Source organism: Balearica regulorum, chromosome 25, assembly GCF_011004875.1.
Source record: "Balearica regulorum gibbericeps isolate bBalReg1 chromosome 25, bBalReg1.pri, whole genome shotgun sequence".
Lineage (NCBI taxonomy): Eukaryota > Metazoa > Chordata > Aves > Gruiformes > Gruidae > Balearica > Balearica regulorum.
The window spans coordinates 2767765-2791059 of NC_046208.1; the positions used below are offsets into that span (position 1 = coordinate 2767765).

A 23295-nucleotide genomic window follows, 5' to 3' on the forward strand; every position below is an offset into this window, starting at 1 on the left:
CAAGCAGATGTTGAAATTGTTTGTTTTCTGTGTTGACCTGCCAACTCCTTGTTGCAACGATCCTTGTTGAGCAGGACACTGCCCGTTACAACGGCACCCAGCCGGTGCCGGTCCCCAGATGATGCCCAGGGACCTCGGGCACACTACGGGGGCCTCCTCAAGAGGACTGCTTCACCCTAGGGCATGTCAACCATGAGCTCATCTCTTCTGACCTCAAAAACCTATGGCCAGCATTCAAAATATGGTTTCTTCAACCAGCTCCACCTAATCCCATTAAAGCAACACCAGCTGGAGCTCCGCAGCACACGAGGTCCCAGGGAGCATCGCTCAGAGCTGAACACCCAGGTCCATGATGGGAAACCCAGCTGCCTTTCATCTCATTGAAAGCCATTCCCAATCCAACTGTCCCTGGTGGGTCCTTTTCCAGTAATAAGAATTTCAGCAGAACTTGTAACCATTTGCTCCTTTTGCACTTTGGCTGCAGAGCTTCATCCGGGCTTGAACCACCATCAAGAACCTGGTGACGGCCTTTTTACCCCGGGTTGGGCTTCTCACAAGCATTGGTTCCTTCTGCCAACTCTGAGGGGATTTTGCCAGAAAAATTTACCATGTCCCTACATGGAGTGGGAAGTTCACCTGAGTCCATACCAAATGAAACAGATGAAGTTCTTGCTCTGTAAAACAAGTTCTTGCTGCCTGCCTGCGCCCCACGAGCAGGGGCTTGCTCACAACAGACCCCCCCCCCCCCCGTTACTCCCAAGCAGGCACTGACCTCCACTAAGTATTTACAAGAATTCCAGTTAATCACAAATACAAACACTGGCTTTCTAGATTTTTTTTTTTTTTTCCCAGATGACTCAGAACAAGCTGGTTCGTGTGCTGAAAGAATCAGCAGCTTCCCCGCAGGCACCTAGGAGATTATTTAGCACCCGCACAGGGTGCTACGGTCACAAGCATCAGCCAGGGCACAGCAACACCAAAACCCATCTCCTGCTCCGACGGCTGCTAAACACCCCTAAGAGCTTCCCAACCCACAGCTTGCAGTGGGATAAACAGGATAAAAGGGGTTTTCCTTGACCACATCCAAAGCTGCTTCTCTTCGGGCTGCGGCTGGTGAGTCCCTTCGGGACCAGCTGGTTTCCAGCTGCAGATGCTGGAAATCACAGTTCAGGTCACACCATTGCTCCTCTTGGCTTTTTTTTTTCCTCCTAGAAAGAGATGTGCTTTAAAAGGAGCGTTCACTACCCTAACAGCTCCGTAGAAAACCTGAAAATCTGAATTCCGATAGCTCCAATAAAAACACCCTTAAAATTGATGAGGAATTTGATGAGGGGAAGACCTTCTTCCTCCAAACACTTTCCAGATACTCCCTGAATTCACCATTATCTCACAAAGCCAGCACACAATAGTTATAGCAAACAATAATGGAAAATAACAAGAAACTAGATCTATGTTTTTTTTAAAATCTCTTTATTGTAACTAAATGCTCATGGGATATTTATGCTCAAGGGCAGAGAGTACACAACATACAGCACAAGTTTACACACACTGCATTTTTTTTTTTAAACCTAAAAAAACCATTAGAAAGCAGCAGAGTACCAAAACTGCAAGTAGACATGTACCATCCATCTCACGAACCACCAAATACAGAGCCGCAGTTTGCAAACAGCGTTCAGAGAGACCGAGCAGCAGCGGGAGAGGCGGAGGCGGCACCGGCAGCGCTTGCGCTTCGGAGGGGCACGGGGTGAGGGTTTGGGACGTACCCCCGGTTCCTGGAAGCGCTGGCGGCGATACCTCATCCCTCCTCGGCCCTGCAGAGGCTGGGCCGGGCTTCCCCGACACCCGCTGCCGGGAAGGGGACGCCTTGCAGAGGTGGCAGCTCTAACGTCACAGCCAGCGTACGCAACCCCAAGCTACCTGGGCTGGTTTTAAGCTTCCCCCCCCTCCTTTCCAATTTTGCCCATCGCTGGCAGTAGAGATGGAACAGGTTTTGCCTGAGTGATCATTTTTCTCTAGAATGACCCATAATAGTGACATGCCAACCAGCCCCTGGACCGCAGCTCAGGGACGGTGATGCTTCCCTGAAGGTGACAGCGGGTACCGCCACCTCTGTGCTAGGAACGGATGGTGAGAAAGTCAGACGAATACACAAAAAAAACCACACTTGTGGTGCTCACAAAGGTGCCAAGCCCCCCTCCACACCTCCAAATTCACCACCCCTGCCTGCCCAGCCCAAAACACTGCTGGCAGCACGAGCCACTGCTAATCCTCAGTTCAGGTACATTGTGCAATCGTTGTTTATTCTGGGGTATTTGCATGCACGGTGCCAAGGAAATCAGGTGATTTCAGGGAAATCCCTGGCACAGGGACCCACCAGCCCATTTGGGGCTGGGGAGACGCATGGGCTCACGGGCATCGCCCCAGCCCGGCCGCCCCCAGAGCTCAGGGCTGGGCAGGACCCCAGGACCTCACCCGTGGGGCGATGATGATGACGATCACAAATCTGCTGCCACTCTGCTCTAGACGCATGTATTTACACCTTTTGAAAGTCAAAGCGCGGGGGGAAAAGGTTATCGTTAGGCTTTAATTAAAGCACCGAGGCACAAGTGCTGCCTTCTGCAGAGACGGCTGAGAGGCTCCATCCCACGACCCAGCAGCCCGCGGCCAAAGCAAGGACCCGCTCCGTAGGAATAAGGGACCCACAGTCAGTGATCCAAAGCCACAGACCTTATTTTCAGCAGTGACTAAAAAGTTACAACCGCCAGCACATTAGCAGCTACATTCACAAATCGTGGCAGGTAAAAATACATACTTTGTCTCCTTACAGCCATTAACTACTCAATGATACAAATATAATTAACTCTGTAGCAAGTAATTACAGCATATTGTGCTTAAATATCCTACAGTACATTTCTACTTCCTTTTCCCTGCAGAGCAGGGGGTGTCTCGGCAGGAGCAGCCAGCCCGACGCAGCGCAGGCTTGTGCGTTGAGAGCTTTACTGGAGAGTAACAGCAAGTATTACCATGCCACAGGCTGTAAAGCTCTTCCTTCAACATTTCCCACCCCAACCCCCCCCCCCCCCCCTTTTTTTTTTTCCCCTGGCTTATTTCTAAGCACTGTAACATTTAAAACCGAAGAACAGACGGCGCTGCTCTTGCAGAAGGCTGCAGCAAACCTGCTCCCCGGTGGGAACAGCTCAAGGAACAAAACTAATAAAACTCACTTTTTCACCCACTGAATTTCCTCCCTCCGCGGTGCAATTGCTTTAGATCAACACACCGCTTCTGCTCCACGTAAATCTTAAAGGCTTAGAATTACAGCCCGGGCCTTTGCCCTGGCTCTCTATCTCAGCTTTATCAAATTAAAGCTCTGGAGTGTTTAAAACAAACAGATTTGAGCTCAAAAACCCCAGGGTAAACCTCAGGCTTCGAGGCTGCTGAGCTCCTCCGCAGCCAGGGCACCGATGTTTCTCAAACACAGATTCCTACCGTGGGTACGATGAATATTTATTTACACGTTTAAAATAAGCAACCTGCGTCTCAGAAGTTATTCGTATAAATCCTGGAGTCACTGGAAACAGCAGGTCCAGAACAGCCTCCTGCTTTGTACCTAAACGCTCCTTTCTTTGCCCAACCTGAGGATTTTGTCCTTATTGCGAGAACAGGAGGAGTGGAGTAAAATGGAGTTTGGCAAAACACAAGTCAAGACTCGGGAGAGAAAACTGTAAATTTGGGGCATTGCCTCCCCTGCACCTCGGCGGGGGATTTACACGTAACACACAGCCATCACACGAGCTGCGCCGCAGCGGAGTTTCACCATCTACGCACGAAATAACAAAAGCGGCTTAAACTCTAGTAAAAGCAGCATTATGCATCAGTAACGTTCACAGCTTATTTGTAGCCAAGTTTAAAAACTCGTTGTGGGCCTAAAATTTGGTACGTTAAACAGACAACTGGTAAAAATCACGTGCGTCTTGCAAACCCTGCACGCGTAGCCCCGCTGTTCCCTCGGATTTTTGCTGTTGGAATAGAGAAAAGGGATCCATAAAACCCAGGAAAAAATGAAGGAGAGGATGAGGCTTCTTACATCAGGGTGCAAAGCTAAAGCAGGACTTGGAATTCAGATTCAACAGCGCTGGTAGATAAATAGATCCGTCTCCAGCACAGGAACTTTTGTTATTCCCTTTAGCCCCTCACAGGGGACATCCCGCAGGATATGCCGACCTGACAAGTACCTTGTGTTGCACCAAAAGGAAAAAAAAGGCAAAAAACCATCCCAGAGCGAAGGAACAGGCTCAGATTGGGGGGGATTCAAATCAGCAGTCATGAAAGCAAAGTCTAATGATACCTAGAGCTCTTTCGATGGTTAAATAACAAAATAACCGTGTTTGAACTTGGAAATGGTAACAGTTAAATAAAAGCTTAGGGATTTGGTCTGATAACATATCTTCCAAAGAAATCTGCTTCAGGGAGTATGGATGTGACCATTTTGTCCTTGCATACGCTGTGGTTAATTTTGCCATCTAACCAGGAGGAAGAGACGCGGGACACTATTTTAACGCGTCAGAGCGCCCAGGGATACGTCATCCCACGCTTATTAAAAGCGGGTTGAAAGATCTCCGTACCAAATTTTCTCCAGTCTCATCGACAGACATTTCAGCATTTGGAACGAAAAAGACGCAGACAGACTCTACAACAAACAAACACATTTCAGAGGAAAGCACTGGCCAAAGCGGCGTGCGGCTCACTGTGCTCCGGGGATGCTCGAGTCCCATCCGCAGGGCTCTTCCCAGCCACGGAGATCCAGCCGAATCCGAGATGAAAGACCAAACCTCTACACCGTTAAACCAGCCATTCTCTGCAAATAAGAGATAAATGGTGCAGGTTATACCAAGGAAAAGTCAGGAGACGGTAAAGCAGGGGACAGCAGAGCTCAGCTCGGTGCCAGGGACGGACGGACACTTTGCAGCAGCCAGCGGCGGGATGATCCAGCCAGCTCCATCATCCTACGTGACAGGAACCATCTAAAGATTTACTTATTTACTCCTCCCTGAGAAAATAACGAGCTGCTTCACATTTTGAATCATCCTTTAGCCTCCCAAAGCTCTGCACGAAGGGTTTCCAGTCTCAGCCCGAGACCAGGCAAGCTCAGCTTTACTGGAGGATCTCGTAGGACAGCAGGCAATAACAAGCAGGCTGGTTACTCAGGGTTACTCGCTTTTATTTATCTTCTCCACAGGAAAGTGCACTTCCAGGACAAACATAAGAAACATTACAGTAATCGGTTTGCATATTAACCACAATAAATACTTTAGTATAATACTTTTAAATAGTTTTGATAAAATGCCTTCCATTGCCTCACTGAGGGTCGGACAGACGACAGGAACATGCTCCTATCAGTAGAGGTGAATTATACATTTACAAATGCACAAGCACAGAAGTTAAAAACCTGACAGCCAGGGTTTCCTACAGCTGCTGTTCATGCAGTGGCTGAGAGCACGGAAAACGCTCCGAAGGGCTCCGAGTCGCGCGGCGGCCAGTGCCCGCTCCGCTCAGCGGCGGCACTTTGAGACTGCAAACCCATGCGTAAATCAACATGTGCAATTTGTCTTGGTACCTAACCAGCACTGTTTTGCAATAAAAAAATAAAAAAATATATGGCACAGCTATGGAGAAAATTTGCTGACAATTAACAGTGGGCATCGACATTTACAATCCAACAGTCAGGAAATCCAGACCCTACATATTTTCTATTTGCAATTAAAAAAAAAAAATAATCATCTAAACAGCTTTCCCAACAATGACACTTAAAGTGACCATCATCAGACAGAGGTAATCCACGATAGCTGCTCACGTGCTACTTTCTCAAGCAAAACACCAGCACTAAGAAGGAAGAAGTTTTGTACTGGAACCAAGGCAGTTGGACCAAGTTACCTTCATTTATCTGCAAACCCTCCCAGGAAGTCTGTGTTATTTGTTTAAACACAGGGGAAAAGGAAACACTTGAAGCACAGTGTTAGAAAAGTAATTTTGCAAAGCTGGTATATACATTCATTTTCTAAACACAAGGCTCCTTTTGGCTCAGAGTAAAGGCAAATCCAAAGGGGCAAGGCCTACAGATAATTTTTCTCTGTTTTGATTCTAAATTAATATTAGTCAGTATAGGAACAATGATTTATCAGATTTATCACAAGCTCCCCCAGCTCAGGTTCTTTCTCCTTTTCTCCTCATTTTCAACATTAAGGCCTCCGAAACCCAGGAAGACGGGTAACTTTAGGAGAAATGTTCCTTTTTTTTGCATTGCTACCGGTCAGACCACTCCCCAGTCGGCCGCCCCGGCCCGGGAGATGCACCGCAGCAATATCCGAGCTCGGTGCTCTGCGCGCTTCCGCAGCTTTGGCAGGACAGTCACGCTGCTTTGTCAGTAAGAAAACTCTGCAGCATTATTAAAAATGCTATCACAAGCTAGAGAATAGGAGACAGAGGTATGTAACTTTAGGATGAATCACATACCTTTGTATCCTATGACATGTGCGTAAACACCGGTGATGGAGAAAGACAGAGCAGTTGCATTGAGAAAATTGTTGGAGCTCTTCACTTCAAGGACAAAGTGCAATTAAAGTGAAAAACTGCACATTCCAACTGCCAAATACATTCAGGCAGGAGGTTCTCAGGCCTGGAGGAACAGGGGCAGGGGTAGGAGCTGCACCTTCCTCGCCGGGAAGGGATGAGCCGCATCCTACAGCGGCGAGACCTGCGCCCATCGCTGCGGGGACCACCCCGCCGCAGCAAAACGGGAACGAGCTGCCACCCAAACCTGCACCCTCCCTTAACCCCTGACATCTGGAAACCGAACCAGCTTCTGCTTTACTTCCTTTGCACTAAACCCAGCTCTCCCTTTGATGCCAGAGCACCGGGAGCGAGAGGATTTGCCCAAAGTCCCAGGGCAGAGGCAAGGAGGGAGCAGAGCTCTGCTGAGAGCAAGAGCAGGTCAGCAACAACCCCGGCAGCCCGCACGCAGCAACCCGAAGCCTCCGAGGACACAAGCTTGTGCCACCTCCGAGCCCACCCTTAGGCACCACCACCCTCGGGTGCTCCCCGGCACAGCCTGCTGCTCCCACAGAGGGAGACCACCGTGCTCCCAAAGGTGGGTGGAAGCAGCGGGGTGCTGGGGGTCACCCCAGCACATGGGGACGAGCACAACGCCATGCAGAGGACGTGGCACGGGCACCGCTCAGAGCCGTCCCGCAGCCCCACGCAGGGACCTGCTGTGCAATACAGCCGGACCCCCCAGACGGAGCACCTAAATTGCAAAGAAATTTTACAAGACAAAAAAACATCAGCGTTGCCTGTACTGCATGAGGCGAAACACCCGACAAGCCAAGCGAGGGGTTGCAGCGGGGTCTGTCACAGCCACCAGCGCAGCAGGGGCACAGGGACGGGCTCGGGGCTGGCGGGAACGCGGCGAAGCGAGAGCATCTCCGGCCTTTCTGCGCGGGGCGGCAGCCAAGGTCTCATCCGAGCCCCTTACTCCGAGGCCGAGAGGGAGGGCAAGGTCTCACGGGTGACGCTGGCTGCTGGGTCCCTGCAGAGGGGGACAGACAAGGACACATTCTCCCTTTAGGGTGGGAGAAACATGGTCCTGCTCTCCTCCCCCCCATTCAAAGATGCCTCCAAGGAGGCATGATGGCAAGGACTCGGTGACAACTGCCACCCACGCAGAAGGGCTGATCCACCCAGCTGCCCTCCAAGCACACGCTAAACCCACCCAGCTCCCTCGAGTCACGGGGAACCGGGGCTGAGCAGCACCGCTCCCATCCAGGCTACGATCCACCGACTCCTGCAAAATCCCTGCTCTCAGTAACATCACCGCACCTCGTCCCGGGCGGAGAGGAGACGTACGCGGGACCCAGCACTGCTCAGTACAAGCTACGCGGCTCAGCCCGGCGGCACCACCGCAGAGCGCTCCCACGGCCGGAGCCACGGACAGAGCAAGCTCGGGGTGAAACGCGCTTTTGCGGGCAGCCAGCACAAGAGCTAAGCAGCGGTAAGTCCAGCTGCAACCCCTGGATCAGTGGGCTCCGCCTGGTCACGTATTCCTCCCCCACCGAAGTCCCCCTTAATGACAGACTGTACAGCAAAAGACTTCCTTGTGCTCCACATATTTGTCTTTCCCCAAAGCAATTTCCATGCAACATTAATCAAGAGAAGTCCTACTTACTAAACCAAAAGAGAATACATACAAGCTGCTTTCAGTGGTACTCACGGGCAAGCATTTCCCCCTTGAGGCTGCAAAGGAAAAAGAAATAGCACAGGATAGCTCATAGTGCATTTTTAAAGAAGATTCGAAAATAACTGTAGAAGCAACAAAGTGAATGAGGAAAGAAGTGGAGCACCCCCAAGGATTTCACGTCAGGGAGCTCAGGGCAGGCTGGTGTCGCAGCAGGAGCTGACACAAGGCACGGACATCGCGTGCCGCAGCGCTCGGCCACCTCCTCCCCTGCTGCTCATCTCGAGGGCTCCGCTCAGGCCAGCACGGTGCCCTGCCGCCCGCACGGCCCCACCGCCCAGCGATCCGAAACGCTCCTTCGTCCCGGAGCTGTCAGCGCTTCAACATCACGATTACAAAGGGTACAACTGCAAACAGGGAACGCTCGGGGTGGGGATCCCATCTCCAGCTGGAGACACCCCCCCTAAATTAAGACCTGGGGCAGTCAGGGCCAAACCCACCCCGATGCAAAGCCCTGCCCGGTTCAGCTCCCACTGCAGCCCCGGGATTTTGGGGATGCCTAAGCCTCGTGCTCTTCACCGAGCATGAAAACACCAGCAGCGTTCCCCTGCGCTGCATCTTCTGCTCCCTGGCCACGTCCTCTGCTGACAGGGAGGAGGAGAGCAAGAAGCCGGGCTCACTGAAGAGCTTGGAAAACATTAACCTCTAAAGTATCAAGGATTATTTTTAAACAGCTTTGGTAACGACGGCTGTCTCTGCACGAGGGCCCCAGCCAGGAGCTCCTCAAAGCCCCCCCACGCCTCGTCCGAAGGGCAGCAGCGTGCAGCCCCCTCTGCCTGTGCTCTCCCAGGCACAGAAAAACTCCTAATTTAGCAGAGAGACAATTTTAAATGAGCAAAGAAACAAACGGGGCTTCGCACCCAACACCGAGGAAGACCTACGTGCTTTCAAGCCAAACGAAACACCAAGGACCAAAACCCAAGCTGCTTTAATTTGGGCACCCAAAGACCCCAAACTTTGCTCAACAAGCCGCCGACATTGGGATCTGCAAGAAACCAGCACCGACAAAAATCACGGACACTGAGATTTCCTACCCAATCACACTTGGGCTAGAGTATCAAAAAACCTGCAGCATCAAGTTAGGACAGAGAGGGTATTTGTAACTCTTTCCAACCAGGTTTTTGCTGGAAAGCAAGATATTACGCAGAATTAACCACCCTACCAAACCCCTATTGCACCGATGGAAACTCGCCTGCACGGAGCCTGATTTTTAAAGTCTTTGGCACCAGCACCACAATTCTAATTTAATGGGGTGACTTTTGGGTTTGGAGGGGGTTTTTTTGGTGGCTTTTTTTGGGTGGAGGGAGGGTGGGTTTGGTTGGTGCTGGGGGGTTGTGTGGGATATCTTTTTTTGTTTGGGGGTTGGGGGGTTTTTTTTTGTTTTTGTTTGTTTGGGGTTTGTTTGGTTTTGTGTGGGTTTTTTGGGGGTTTTTTTGTGGGTTTTTTTTTAAGGGAGTCTAATCCAGAATGATTTTCATGCAGGAACAGAGATGGTGTTCAAGACCCCAGGAGGGGTCTGTGTTCAGAGAGGAGCACCCACAGCCGCGGGCGATGGTGGGGAGGGGGACCATAGGGAAGGTACCACCTGGACACCGACTTGCAGCTGTGGCTGGTCGGCCCCATCTCGAGCTTCCAGGGACAGGAAAGGCCCCAGCAGGTCGAGAGGTTTGCTCCCAACGCTGTAACGTCGCCGGCGCTTTACCGTGTCCGCGCTGGCCCGCGGCGTAAAGCTGTTTCTCCTCATCCTTACAGGGGTTTGGCTGGCGGGAAGGTCGCTCTGATGCCAGACGGAGGGTATCGCAAGGAACGAAAAGGGGAACCACAGTTTAAAAATCACATCACACACCAGCACGTACCTCCGGCATCCCCCCCGCCCCACAGGCACCCCCACGCTCCCGGCAGCCGGGGCTCGGTGAACCCCGCGTCAGTCTGCGGCGGCACGACCGCTCTGTGCCTTCCCCACGTGAGCGCCAGCGGTGGGAAACGACCCGCTCTGTCGGCTAATCTGGCTCAGAGTCCACTGAAAAGTCTGGGGTTTTAGTAATTTTACTTCCCTTCAGGATTTTTTTTTTTTTTTTTACTTAGGTGGCTTTGCTTGTTTGGGTTTTTTCTTTTCCTTTTCTCCCCACAATCAATTTAGGGGGGGGAAAAATAAATAATCAAATAGAAAACTTTCCCTTCTTTGTGTTTCTTCCCTCCCAAAGCAGCTGCATTGCCCAAGTAAAGCAAAGAACAACAGAAACAGCCTCCAACTCCTCAGAGCAGGCAGCAACGATTTCCATGCAGGCATCACGCGGGAGTCGCAAAGCGACAAATACCCCATTGCAAACCACCAGCATGGGACCAGCCACAAAAATCTTGCCCAATAGCCTCGGTTTAGCGTTTTGCAGTCAGCTGGATTTCCCTCTGCAAGCCCTCCAGCCACAGATGCAGGTTCTTAGTTTCCCCACCTCTCGTTCGCAGCCCCTCGGCACTGGGACTCCTTTATACCGGCACAAAAAATAACCATATCCCAGGCAATCAGCCAATAGCTCCTTATAAATACCATGACAAGCGGCACCTAAAAGCCTAAATGTCCCACAAAAGAACTTCAAACGCAACGAACTTCGATTTCCCGTGTAGCTGGCATAGCAGAGAGTTAGTTTGTGCTCTTTAATTGGGGGGAGTTAATTGCAGGCAATCGCTAAGCGGCATTCCCCAACAGCTCAGTCCCTCTGCAAAACAGCGTTTGCAAAACCGAGCACCTAAAATAGCAGCAACTTCCACAGATTTAGCGGGTAGTTATGTGTTTTGCTGAACAAGGTAGACGGCCGGTTATCTAAGTCATGGGAGAGACAGGACTTTATCAACCAAGTTAGTGAAAGTCTGAAGCGTTTCCACTGCTGCTGTACGAAGGTGCCTGGTGCAAGGGCGGTAAATTGGACTCCTCTCCTCCTGCTCCCATATGTACAAAGTTTAGGAACGCCGGTGGTACCGTGCACCAAATACTCATAAAAAGCACAGGAAATCTGCAGAGACAAGGGAAAAACCTCCGCTCTGCCCAGCCACCGGCCCCCCCGAGGGCTGCGAACGCTGCCGAGAGCCACCGAGAGCCCGCTCCAGAGCCCAGCCTTACGCCGTCTGCAGCTTTAGAAAGAAAAAAACTCATCAAGGCAATGAGAAAAACTCACTTTAAACACTTTGGCACATCTTTTCAAAATTATCACAATTAATGCAAACAAGCATCAACAACAACTGTCATTAAAAACTGAGAACAAGACCCGGAATTTAAAATCAGAGTCCTGAATTTGCCCATTCTGCTTCCTACAATAGCTCTGAAAAATACTCCCCTTGGCCCGGGAAGCACACTAATAAATTCCATCTCCAATTAATTCTGCTTTTGGGGATTATTTCTGAAGCAAGTCTTTTTTGGTCACTGAAAGCAATCGGCCATTTCTAGCAGGTATTTAAGAGTGTTTCTATTTAGTTAGTTATTTTACAAAAGGAAAAAGCCAGAGCTGCGCAGCAAAACTTACTGAGTTCAGAGAGGGTTTGTCACGGTGGGTGTTCACTGCTTCCACGTTCAGGGTAATCATCTCCACTTTACAGCCTTTACCAAAAGGAAAGTTTATATGAGGAAGGGTAATTTATTAAATAACCAATTTTAAAATTTTTTTTTAACATATTGGAAACAGCATGGAAAGTGAGCAGGAATAAATTTGTTGGGTGGTTGGTTTTTTTTTTTTTTTTTTTAAATAAAACAGCTCCTAAATAAACAGTTCACCCTATCAACAGAATTTTTCCACTGTAACTACTTTCTGGCTTTGACCTTCACTGCAGAACCACAGCCCTGTGTTATGCGGGCTACGGGTCTATACAGAAAAAAACATTTTTAACTCACTGCACCCCAGAGCCAAATCCAAGTTTGGAGGCGCAAACGGGATTCTTCATCACCCCACAGTCGGCACTCCTCTGCGAGGCCACGGGAGAACACCCCTGCACCCACCCATCGCCTCTCCCACTGACCCCCCAAAACCTTCCCGCTCTCCAGTACTGTATTTTAATACACATTACAAATATTACCAGATGCATTTACAGCAAGTCCAGTTGCTGCCACGCACGGACACAAAACATCATTTGCACACATACAAACCAGGAGAGGAAAAAAAAAATAAAGAAAAAATCAATATTTACCGTACGCGACGGGCGTGAGCTTGAGGATGGTGTGGAGGGGGCAGCGCAGGTAGGGCAGCTCGTCTAGGACAGAGGCAGGCGTTATGGGGGTGCTGCAGCCCCCCCGCACCCCGCCAGCACCCTCCCCAGCCCCACAGCAGCAGGACAGGACTGTCCCCACCACGTACGGTCGGACCTGATGATCTTAAAAGTCTTTTCCAACCAAAACGATTCTATGAGTCCATCGTTTCCAGAGGAAACGGGTGGGAAAGAACTGCAGCAACAGCCGCCATGGACCCAAGTGAGTTTTATCTCAAACTTTATTAAAAGTTTTATTAAACCTCCAGCACCACTCTCTGGAGTTTAATGAAGTAGCCTGCAGCAGAGTGGACCCAGCTGCCAGGTCAGCACGCCACGCAAGGCATCGGCGTTTTGCTGAGGGGCGGCACTACTGCCAATCCTTCACAGGCTACTGATGCACCAAAAACGTTTTTCTTTACAGTAAAAGCTAATCCCCCAGGTATTACATAAATGCTACTGGTGGAAACAGCTCCAGAAACAAGGACTGAGCAGAAAACCAGCAGCGCACGCATCTGCATTTCTCCCAAAAAGAGCTTCTTGGTAAGTTCCACGCGCTGCTGAAATGCAATGGTTAAAGCGTTTCAGAAATGTTTTCTTTTTTAGGCAGCTCTTCCGTTGTGAAAAATCAAAACAGTAATTACAAGCCACCCTCCCAAAAGCTCTGCAAAGGAAGCAGCGAGAGAAGCCAGCCCCTAGCATCATGCATTTATTTTTGTACCTGCACTCTTGTCAAGAAAATAAGCCAAGAGGCACCTCATAACCGCCTGGTGGGAGATAACGAGGACGTTGCCTTGCCGCTCTAGCTCCATAATTACTGGCTCCAGGCGCTGGACCAAGTCCTGGTAGGACTGAAAAACAAACCAGGAATTTCTCAAGGGGTTTTATAAACAGAGGCTTAAAGCAGAAGTAGCAATTACCGCAGCTTCCCATTCAGAAAAATATCGGTTAAAACGTCAAAATGCAGAAGATATGGATGATCCGGTAAATACAGAAAAAAGCGAAGAAGATGAAATTTAATGTCAGCAACCCTCAGATTACAGGAGGATTCAGAGTACTGGTAACTCTTAACAAGTGGAGTAAGAAAAACAAATAAAATAGTAAACCGCCCATTTCAACAAGTTTGTGAAGTAACACCAGAAATGACTTCATAGCACACCCACAATCATTTTCTTTCCAAGGTGTTTTTTCATAGTGACAATTCAAACGAGCACGGTACAGAAACCCTCCTGTATCAGAGGGGAGCATCGAGGGGCTCGGCAAGCGGCCCAATTAATGTGATTGAAAGGCATCGTTTGCACAGCGCAATAAAGGAAATCAATAAACCTTCCCTCTAAGAGAGAGCTGGGGATCCCAATTCTCTGAGTTCCTCACACAAATATTGGCAGAAAAAGTTAAAATTAAGTAAAGTCCTTCAATTCTACAGATAGGTATTTGTTTTACATATGTTGTATTTTATTGTTATTTCTTAAGGGACTTCACCTCGCCTCCAGGATAGCGATAAAGATATTTCTCTTGATCCCTCAAGGCAAACTCATCTGGATACTTGGCTTCAATTTCTGCGTAGGTCATTTCTTCACACACCCCCTGAGGGAAAAAACCCCAACTTATTAGACCAACACACTTTGCTTCAACAGAGGTACAGCGATGCAAAACCAGCAAGTGGCTGAGATCAGTAATCAGATGGCTCCATTAATTATATATGGACATGGTTATAAACGAGCAACAAACAGTCAAGTTTATCAGGATGAATTTGGTTTTAAACATCATTTGCCATCTAGAAAAGCTAAAGGCTTCAATCAGCATTTCACTCACAGCATCGATCTCGTTGAGAATCTTCCACTGCTCGTACGTGACCCCCAGGGACTCGGCCGTCTGGATCGTCCTTTTCAGCTGGCTCGTCCACACCTTCAGATCAACAATTTCCTGCTCTTCGATGAACTGCTTCAGCGCCTGAGCAAACTGGGGGGGGGGAAATAAAAAAAAAAATAATCAGGGGAGGTTAGGAGGGAGCAGGAGCTGCCGCCGCCGCCGTTAAAAGCATCATTTCAAGGGCTGTGGCTGTCGTGGCAAGATCCAGCTGCGGGGCTGCCCCTCGCAGGACTCGGATGCAGAGCCCGGCTCCGACCCTGGTCACACACCACTTCACAAAAAAATCCCGCAACCCGGGTGCTGCCAAACACATACCTGCTTCCCGCGTGGTGACAGACCAGAATCCCCACCAATCTTGCCAACAAGATTATATTCACTCTCACCATGTCGGCAAAGGTAGATGGTACGCGGCTGGACATGAATGTTCATTAGGTAATAGACGATTTTACTCTGGATGTAATCTTGGACTCTGTTTACTAGGAACCGCTGTCCCACATTGATCACTTTAATGAAGGAAAGATCTCTGGAGTCAACATAAAATAAGAACACCCACACGACTGGTTTTAAAAACGAAGCACGTGCATCTGCGGGTGTAATCTAGCTATTTATCCTCTAGTAAAGGCATCAGCACTACCACTGGGTCGCTCCAGCAGACAGAAGAGACCCTCAACTGCCGTGCTTAAACAAGGAGCTACGTTACACTGCAGTAACACTAGAGAAAAATCCTTTCAAATCACTTGGGACCCGAGGATATCACCTGCACACGAGCAATTGGGCTTTGGGGGAGCAGAGGCTGCAGCAGACGTGTTGCAGCGTCCTGAGCCAGAGAACAGCAGCGACAAAGCAAAGCAGCTCACGTGTGCAAGGGTAAAATGCACCCCAGGGCTTTGCTTACTTGTCATACGCATCGGGATCGAGAGGCTGGTAGGTGACCTTGTAACACTCGATCCTCTTCAGGAAATCATCCATCACGTTCTCCCTGTTTCTCTCCGGGTAGTCGGGGCTGGAAACTTTCACCTCCTGATCAACAGACAGCGCCGCTTTGTGAGAGTTAAGCAAACTCGACAGGGAGCAAAAGCAACACTGAATAACATCACTCTTCCCTTTTGAAACAAATGAGCATTGTTTAATGCTGCCCTGTGGAAAAATCTGCTCCTGGAGAGGAAACAAAAGGCAGCTCTGAAGGCGGTGTGGTGCTTGGCCCCGCGACAGACACAGCGGGTTCGCTTCTAGCTGTCCCTGCAAGCCGCTCGCTGCCTGCCTTCCCTTGGCAGGAAAACACGCTTCAAGGTCAAATGTTTCTCAGCTTCATTTGATTTCCACGTTCTCGCATAACTAACTGCATCTTTAGCTTTTATAAACCTGCAAACCTTAGCTGCTTATTTCCAAGGTGAAACGTAAGAGCAAAGGCATTTGCAGACGTTGCCGTAAGCTGCCGTAGCTGGTGACCTTGCACCGAGCGCCCGCACTCCCACGGCAAACACTGCCAGCTGAGCCTGGAAAATGCGGCACGCACCAGGATATTGGCAGCAATGACTTCTGGATCGTCACAGACAGACTCCACAAAGAACACCTAGGAAGAAGGCAAGGAAGCATGTTTCAGAGGGTCAAGAACTCTACCCTGAACCAAAAGTCGAGAGCTCCTGCCCAAGGGAACAGTAACGCCCCGTGGTGCAGCAACCCCTACCAGGCTTTAAATACAGGAGCACTACCTTGAAACCATTTTCTTTAGCAAAATTTAAGATCAGGTCCCGTCTTTCTCGAGTTGTGTTGGTTGCATCAAACACCTACCAGAAAATGAATAAGTAGCAATGAGCAAGGTTATCTAAAGCTTTTAAACCAGCCCCAAATCATGTGGGATTACGATCAGGTCCCCAAACGCCCTGGGCAGCTTTGAACTACCCAGATGTAAAACCGTGGTTAGGCCAGAGAAGTCTTACAGCTATTTGCCCGCACTCCTCCAAGAGATAAGCCTTCACATCTTCCAAAGCCACTAAGGCACATCGTCTGCAGGAGAGAAAGGGGTACTGTCAGAGCCGATGGAAAGAGTTCGGACAGCAAGGCTCCTGAACCACCGCGGAGAGACTTAAACACCTTCTCTCTCTGCCCACGGAGCACCCATCCCCGTGTCCTCCTCCCAAGAGCCCCGGAGGCTCTGCAGAGATCATAAGGCATCCGTACCGATAACCTATTTCATATTTCATTCATCGCCGGGCGTTCGCAGCCCCTGCTCTTTGTGCCAGCCCGAACCCAACGACCAAACTCCCACGCGCAGGATCCCTGCGCGGGCTGCGCTACCTCCTCCCCTGGTTTCACAGGCATTAAATGGTTTTTTGTGCTCCTCAAACACAGAGCCTGCCAAGACCCGACACTAACCAGAACCAGGGGGCTGACACCGACTTACTTGCGGATTTCCATGGCTTCTTTGTTATCGTGCCTGAAGAAGTCATAGGACTTATAAGACTTCACCGCTTCCCGGCGATACACTCCTAAATTAAACACTTCACAGACAAAAGACGAGCGCGTGAGACTGACGGCGTTCCGCACGCGGATCCCACAGTGCTTCTGGCAAAGGGCAGAGCCATCCCCGCGCCGGGGCGAGCCGGCGGCCCCCGCACGCACCTTTGGTGGGCACCCCGATCCAGTTGAGGTAGCGGGTGAGCTTCTTGGACACGTAGGTCTTGCCGCGCGCGGGCAGGCCGATCATCACGATCAGGGTCGGGGAGTTGGTCATGTAGGAAGCCCATGCTGCAAAAAATTCACCCCAGGAGCATCACCAGTGTGGCAGGAGCAACGCGGGAGCCCCAGCCCAAAGCCATCCCCGGTGCAGAGCTGTCCTGTCTCCGGGAAGGACAAACCGTCGCCGTGCATCTCGTAACGCGCTCGCTGACGTGACCTTGGCGCTAATTAACGGCTGCGAGCGGCGGCTGGACCACTCTGCGGTCTCCTGGACGTTAGCTAATGAGGCGGATTAGCAACAGCGCACCCGCTGTGCCTGATGGCACTAACAGGCGTCTTTTATCATTAAAAATATTTACCGATCGGGCAGGAGCTGTCAAGGGCATAAGAAAGATGCTTTTAACAAAACGGTCACGTTCTCTCAGCAGGCTCGGGCAGAGGCTCGGGGGAGCAGCGGCCCGGGCGGGGGATCGCGGCATCCAGCGGCCGCCAAACCGGGAGGCTGGGGCCGGGCGGCGCCGGGCACCGGCGGGAGGGGAAAGGGCAGCGGGGGCGGGCACCGGCACGGACCGGGCACCGGCACGGAGAGCGCGTCCCCGCGCGGGGTGGAAACGCGTTTTAAGGAAGACGCGCGCTTTTTTAAAGCGGCACGAGCAGCGTTATCCCCTTAATTATATATATATATATTTTTTTTTTTCCTCTTAAATACACCAAACGCTATTATTCCCCCCCTCCTCCGCCCCCCCCCGCCCCCGGGCCGGGGTTACTCACAGCACTTCTTCTCGCCGCCGCGCAGGGCCCCGACCTTGCCCCGCGGGGGGCCGCCGTGCCGGGGCACCGCCGACATGGCTCCGCGCCGCCGCGCCACATGCAAATCGTATGCAAAGCGTATGCAAATCGAGCGCCGGCGAACGGTGCTACGTCACGGGGGGCGGGCACGCCGCGCTATGCAAATGAGATAGGCGGCCGCCGCGACCGTCCGCCTCCGCCGGTTTTCTGATTGGCCGCGATCCGGCGCGTCGCGGCCAATGATGAAGCTGCTGCGGGAGGTCTCGCGAGAGTGGGCGGGAGCCGCGGGGGCGGAAGCGGCGGCCGGTCGGTGGGGTGGCGGCGGCCCCGCCGAGGATGCTGCGGCTGCGCTGCAAGGCCCGGAGCGGCACCCACCCGCTGCCCGGCCTCACGGCCCACTCCCGCCTCCGCGACATGCAGGCCGCCCTGGCCGCCCTCACCGGCGTCCCCGCCCCGGCCCAACGCCTCCTTCTGGGTTTCCCGCCGCGGAGCCTGGACCTCAGCGACGGCGAGCGGCGGCTCGGCGACCTCGGCATCCACTCGGGTGAGGGCCGGGCGGGCGCCTTGGGCCTGTGCGGTGGAGGGCGGGTACCGGCGCCGGCGCTTTATGGCCTCTGCCGCCCCGCCGGCTGCAATTACCTTAATTAAAAGAGGCTGCGGCCCAGCACGCCCCTCAGCAGCCGGCTGTCGGGCCGGTTCCTCCTCCCGGGGGGAGCTGTCAACGCCCGGCTCGGCAGTGACTCCTGCGCGCCGGGAACGCCGGTGGTGGTTTTGCCAACGTCCGGGGGGGTGAGGAGGCAAAAGCGCGGGGCTCCCCGGGGCTGGCAGGGGACCGGGACCGGGACACGCCAGGTGAGTACCGGCCGTGGCACCGGCCGAGGCCGTTTTCCATCAGGATACGGCGCCGCTGGGGAGAACAAGAGCGATCCTTCGTTAACAACGCCGCAGCCGTGCTGCTCGCTCTCTCTGCTCTCTCCCATCTGCCTATTGCCTCTCAGTTTTTCCTCCTTTGTGTCTGGCAGGTGATACTCTCATAGTTGAAGAGGATCCATCCAAACCCAAGACTGACTCGCCCGCAGTCACGAAAAGAACGATGTCTAACTCGGTTAGGGAAGCCGTGCCGGTGCTTGCGAGGAGGGTCGTACCGGCAGATAACTCCTGTCTCTTCACCAGCGTGTACTACGTGGTGGAGGGAGGCGTTTACGACCCGGGTTGCGCTCCAGAGATGCGCAGCCTTATAGCCCAGATAGTAGCGAGCGATCCTGAATCTTACTGTGAGGCAGTTCTAGGGAAAACTAACAGGGAGTATTGTGACTGGATCAGAAGAGAAGAGACTTGGGGAGGAGCCATCGAAGTGTCCATTTTATCCAAATTTTACCAGTGTGAAATCTGTGTGGTGGACACGCAGACAGTCAGAATCGACCGTTTTGGGGAAGATGCCAGTTACACTAAGCGCGTCCTTTTAATTTACGACGGGATTCATTACGATCCACTTGAGCGTAAAATCCCCGACTCGGACATTCCTCCTCAGACCATTTTCTCCACAACTGATGATATTGTTCTTGCGCAAGCGTTGGAGTTGGCAGATGAAGCCAGACGGAAGAGGCAGTTTACCGATGTGAATCGCTTTACGCTGAGGTGCATGGTGTGCCAGAAGGGACTAACTGGACAAGTAGAAGCAAGAGAACACGCCAAGGAGACCGGACACACCAACTTTGGAGAAGTGTGACATCTACATGAGGATGGGTACATCGACTACCTCACCGATCCAGAATAAAATTCTGGATTTCCAGATAAGCTGTATGTAATCATAAAATTCCGTTCACAAAGCTTGAAAAGCATATTAACTTAATGATGGCCAAGACGCACAGGTTTGTTATGGTTAGTGACTTTTCCGACAGATTTGAAATAGGTATCTTCTCGCATGCTAATTTCTAGTACTTTGGCAGGTGGTATACATTGGCAGCTAAAATTTGATTTCTGAAATAATCTTCTCCTTGTGTACGTGATCTGAGCAGACATAGAAAATCCAGCTTGTTCAACACTAGCATAAAATCTGGCCTCTAAGTCGCTGAATTTATCTCTCTGTATTATGTTTTCAGGGTAATTAAATTAATCTACGGGTTTGCGAAACACACGTATCAGCATTACTTATACTAACTATACTCTTACTTATACTCTACACATACAAGCAGTTCTTGCAGGGGAAACTGCTCATTTTCTGCACCGTTTTTAATGGAAAGAGTATCTCCAAAGCTGCCCTATACTATGTTACCATCAGAAGTAGACTGTATTGTTTGTGTGAAGTCATGGCTTTAGAGAAAGAAATGGCCTCTAAGCTTTAAGATAGCCTTCTTTAAATTAACGAGTAGATGGTTAAGTGTTGAATAAACTTATTAATCCTCCATAGGTAGTTTTTAGTTGCTTGAAAAATAACTATCAACCCCCCACCCACCCACCCCTCGCTGTTTACACTGCATCAGAACATAGGCATGTTTCTTGAAATACTTTGGGTTCTTCTTCATAATAGTATCTGAAATTCTGGCAAGAGGGAAATATAGTAGTTAGTTAGGCAAGTGACTTAATTTGCATCTGTTAAATACATTTAAGCAGCGTTTCCTTGGGTATAGCCGATCTCACGGCCACAGTGTTACTAAGCTCTACCAGATTCCAAATACTGTAAATTAGCACTTTAAGGTATAGTTCTCACTCTTTGCTGGTAAAAAGTTTTGCCATTTTCAGAAGGACAGAGTGCTAACCCAGAAGGGAGGCTTGAAGTTTCTTCATCTGCATTCTGCCTTAATGTGTTTGGTTTGTCACCGATGACTGTTCAGTGGCAAGACTTTAATTCTGATAATGAAGGGTGCAGTTAATAGTCAGAACAAAATAAGCTGTGTAAACTGCCGTACTTCCCGTTCTCTTCAGAATCAAGGAAGTTGAAATTGGTTAATATATCTTACCTCACAGCGGGGTTGTGAGGCTTAACGTTTAAGTGCTCTTGAGGTCTTTTAAAAGGTGCTGTAAAGGTGCATATTACTGAAAGGGATTTTTTTTTTTTTTTCCTTTGAAATGCCTGCAACACATACTTATTTTATCGAATTTTTCAAATATTCTTAGCCTGCTATTCTTCTGTTACCCTGTTTTGAGTTACCTTCCTTGCACTTTTACAAATGGGGAGCAAGAACGTGCATCTTCAGACTGAGGCACAAATAACCCCACTTTCCAAGTGGAGCCCAAGATCTAGTTTTAAAGGCCTCCATTTGCTAAGGCATCTGGCTAAACTCCTGGTGCAGAAAAGACTTCTTTTCTATAAAAAAAAAAAACCAAACATGTTTCACTGAAGTTCTCAGCAGAGGCTCCCAGTTGGAATTTGAAATACAAGAGGGTCTTATTGAAGAAGGAACGTAATTGCATAAGTGCGTGCTTTGCTGAATTGAGGTATGAATAATTAAGTAAAAAGAATAGAATCACCAAGAGCACTATGGACCAGGTTTCTTTTTAATTCACTATTAAAATACACGTTAGCACTGTTGGGAGTTTCTTATAGAAAGCCACTTCTTAGCTTCCAGTGTTAAACCCCACTTTGCTTTTAGCCTGTCATTAGGGAAAAAAACCCAAACCTACCCAAAACCAACATTAAAACCAGCCCTCTAGAAGCTGATGCTGATAAACCTAAAGAAATACCTGACAGTTTAAAGGAACTTGAAGATTACACTGTGTTTTAACTACTTGAGATGAAATACTGTCTAGGAACGAGACCAAGAGACTGTCAATCCTAAGTTGTACTCTCAGCTTTCACACTGAAGCGGTGAGACGCCTTGGACAAGGAGCTGATCCTCACCATTTGCCATCTGTAAAGTGGACATCATACCTACTTCAGAGAGGTGTACAAGGTGACTGTCTTTGGGTGTCTTTGAAATAGGAGTGGAAGACACGTATTTATTGTCTGCCATGTTTGCAAATGCATTGACTTTGGGGAGCAACACTTAGATTTTAGCTTTGTATCCTGGATGGATTTCTGAAAGTGTGTAAAACCATTTTATTTTTTTTTTTTTTTTTGGTATTTCTCAGTTGAAGTATTTTTAAAATTAGCTTTATTTAATCCAGAGTGGTTAGTTTTGCTATATCATGTTTGCATTGGAAATCTGCTACCAGAGAATCAGTTCCTTTGAGGGGAATGTGCCAATATCACTGCTTGGATGGTTTCTTTTGTTGCCTAGAAAATAAAATCTCTTTGGTTAAAAAACCTCAACTGAACTGCTGTAATTCATCTTTGTAAAAATTGATACTGTTACACGACGACAAACTCTTTCAACAAACAAGTAACTTGTGGTATTGACCTTGAGTTGGAAAACCTTAGTGATTCTCCCAAACAGAAAGTATCGATGTTATTTAAAATGTAAGATACGGATACACTTAAAGTAAAACTCCCTTTTTTCTAAAAAGTTGTTTGTTTTTTAAAAAAAATCTTTTTACCAGCATTTGCCTGCCCTTAATGATACACTTACAGAAGCGTAACAAAAATGGCACCCTGGTACTAGCTGATGAACTTCTGAACATCAGCAGTACATTTGCACTGAACTGTTATTAATTATAAAGCAAGGTGTTAGTTACAGATATTTTACAACAGTGGTGATGTGGGGCCCGGGATTAAGGTACTGGCGGGGAAGCATCACCTCCAATCATTCAGACCAACCCCGAATGTTCGTAAGATATGGGTTTGTGTCCTTAACCGTTGCTCTTATTGCCATTCCCATTGAAAAACGCGCCCTCGTTTCCCTGCTGAACGCTTCTGCACAGGTCAGTGACTAAAAGGGCCCTGGAAACCGAAATTTTCGTCTTGGAGGTGTGCTTACTAAAAGCTGGGTTATTGGTATTGTTTTACCAACCTGTGCAGGTCTGGATCTTGAATTAAATAAAGAATTCTGGTTTCCTGGTGCCAGTCTGGCCGTTTCACCAGCACTAAATTCCATCTGTAATTAAAGAAGAGCCTAACACGCTCCAATCGCGCGGCCTTTCACAAACACGTTATAGTGTACGACGAGATACCCATCTCGTGGTTATAACAGCGCTTTAAAAGCTTGTCTGAGTTTACACATTGAACAAGGACTTTCACCGATGTAGGCAGAGCACGTTCCCATTGCAGCGAGACGAGCGGCGTTAGCGAGCGTTTTGAAAAGTCTCAGTAGCGTAATTCGGCGGCATAGCGTTCTGGTTTGCACGGGTCAGCCGCTATAGCAGATTTCCTTAAACACGTGCCCTGAATTGCCAAAGTCGTCGATGCGCCAATAAACACGACTGATGCATGTTTAGTGTAGTCTGTGCCTCAGTTCTTGAATTTCAGGTTTGTGCCCCGTTTGCTGTTGGTCAGCAGCGCGTTTTCTAGGTCTTCTCATCTACGCAACGCAGTCTTTCGGCAGTTTGCATCTCCCCTC

General features: G+C 49.7%; 2 protein-coding genes across 7 annotated transcripts; one reads left to right on the forward strand and one right to left on the reverse strand.

The window, feature by feature from the left end:
- Positions 1-1451: 1451 nt before the first annotated feature.
- PFKFB2 (6-phosphofructo-2-kinase/fructose-2,6-biphosphatase 2) lies at positions 1452-18017 on the reverse strand. Of its 6 annotated transcripts, none has more exons than XM_075776233.1 (16): positions 17843-18004; positions 17015-17140; positions 16797-16893; positions 16333-16399; positions 16105-16179; positions 15909-15965; positions 15288-15412; positions 14708-14915; positions 14336-14482; positions 14003-14107; positions 13242-13371; positions 12464-12526; positions 11806-11879; positions 8267-8289; positions 6514-6597; positions 4701-4858 (listed from the first exon to the last, which is right to left on the reverse strand). In XM_075776233.1, exons 1-16 carry the CDS (start codon positions 17916-17918, stop codon positions 4843-4845), a joined length of 1473 nt encoding a protein of 490 aa, XP_075632348.1. In that variant the 5' UTR covers positions 17919-18004; the 3' UTR covers positions 4701-4842. The 6 variants fall into 6 exon arrangements, 4 of the variants coding, with proteins under 4 accessions (XP_075632349.1, XP_075632351.1, XP_075632348.1 ...); XM_075776237.1 differs by lacking the exons at positions 4701-4858; positions 6514-6597 and adding exons at positions 7395-7585; positions 9876-10067 and having other exon boundaries at positions 17843-18010; XM_075776234.1 differs by lacking the exon at positions 6514-6597 and having other exon boundaries at positions 1452-4858; positions 17843-18001.
- Positions 18018-18118: 101 nt separating this feature from the next.
- YOD1 (YOD1 deubiquitinase) lies at positions 18119-22106 on the forward strand. The gene is made up of 2 exons (XM_075776238.1): positions 18119-18404; positions 18883-22106. The coding sequence occupies exons 1-2, from the start codon at positions 18197-18199 to the stop codon at positions 19587-19589; spliced, it is 915 nt and encodes a 304-aa protein (XP_075632353.1). The 5' UTR covers positions 18119-18196; the 3' UTR covers positions 19590-22106.
- The last annotated feature ends 1189 nt before the right edge of the window (positions 22107-23295 follow it).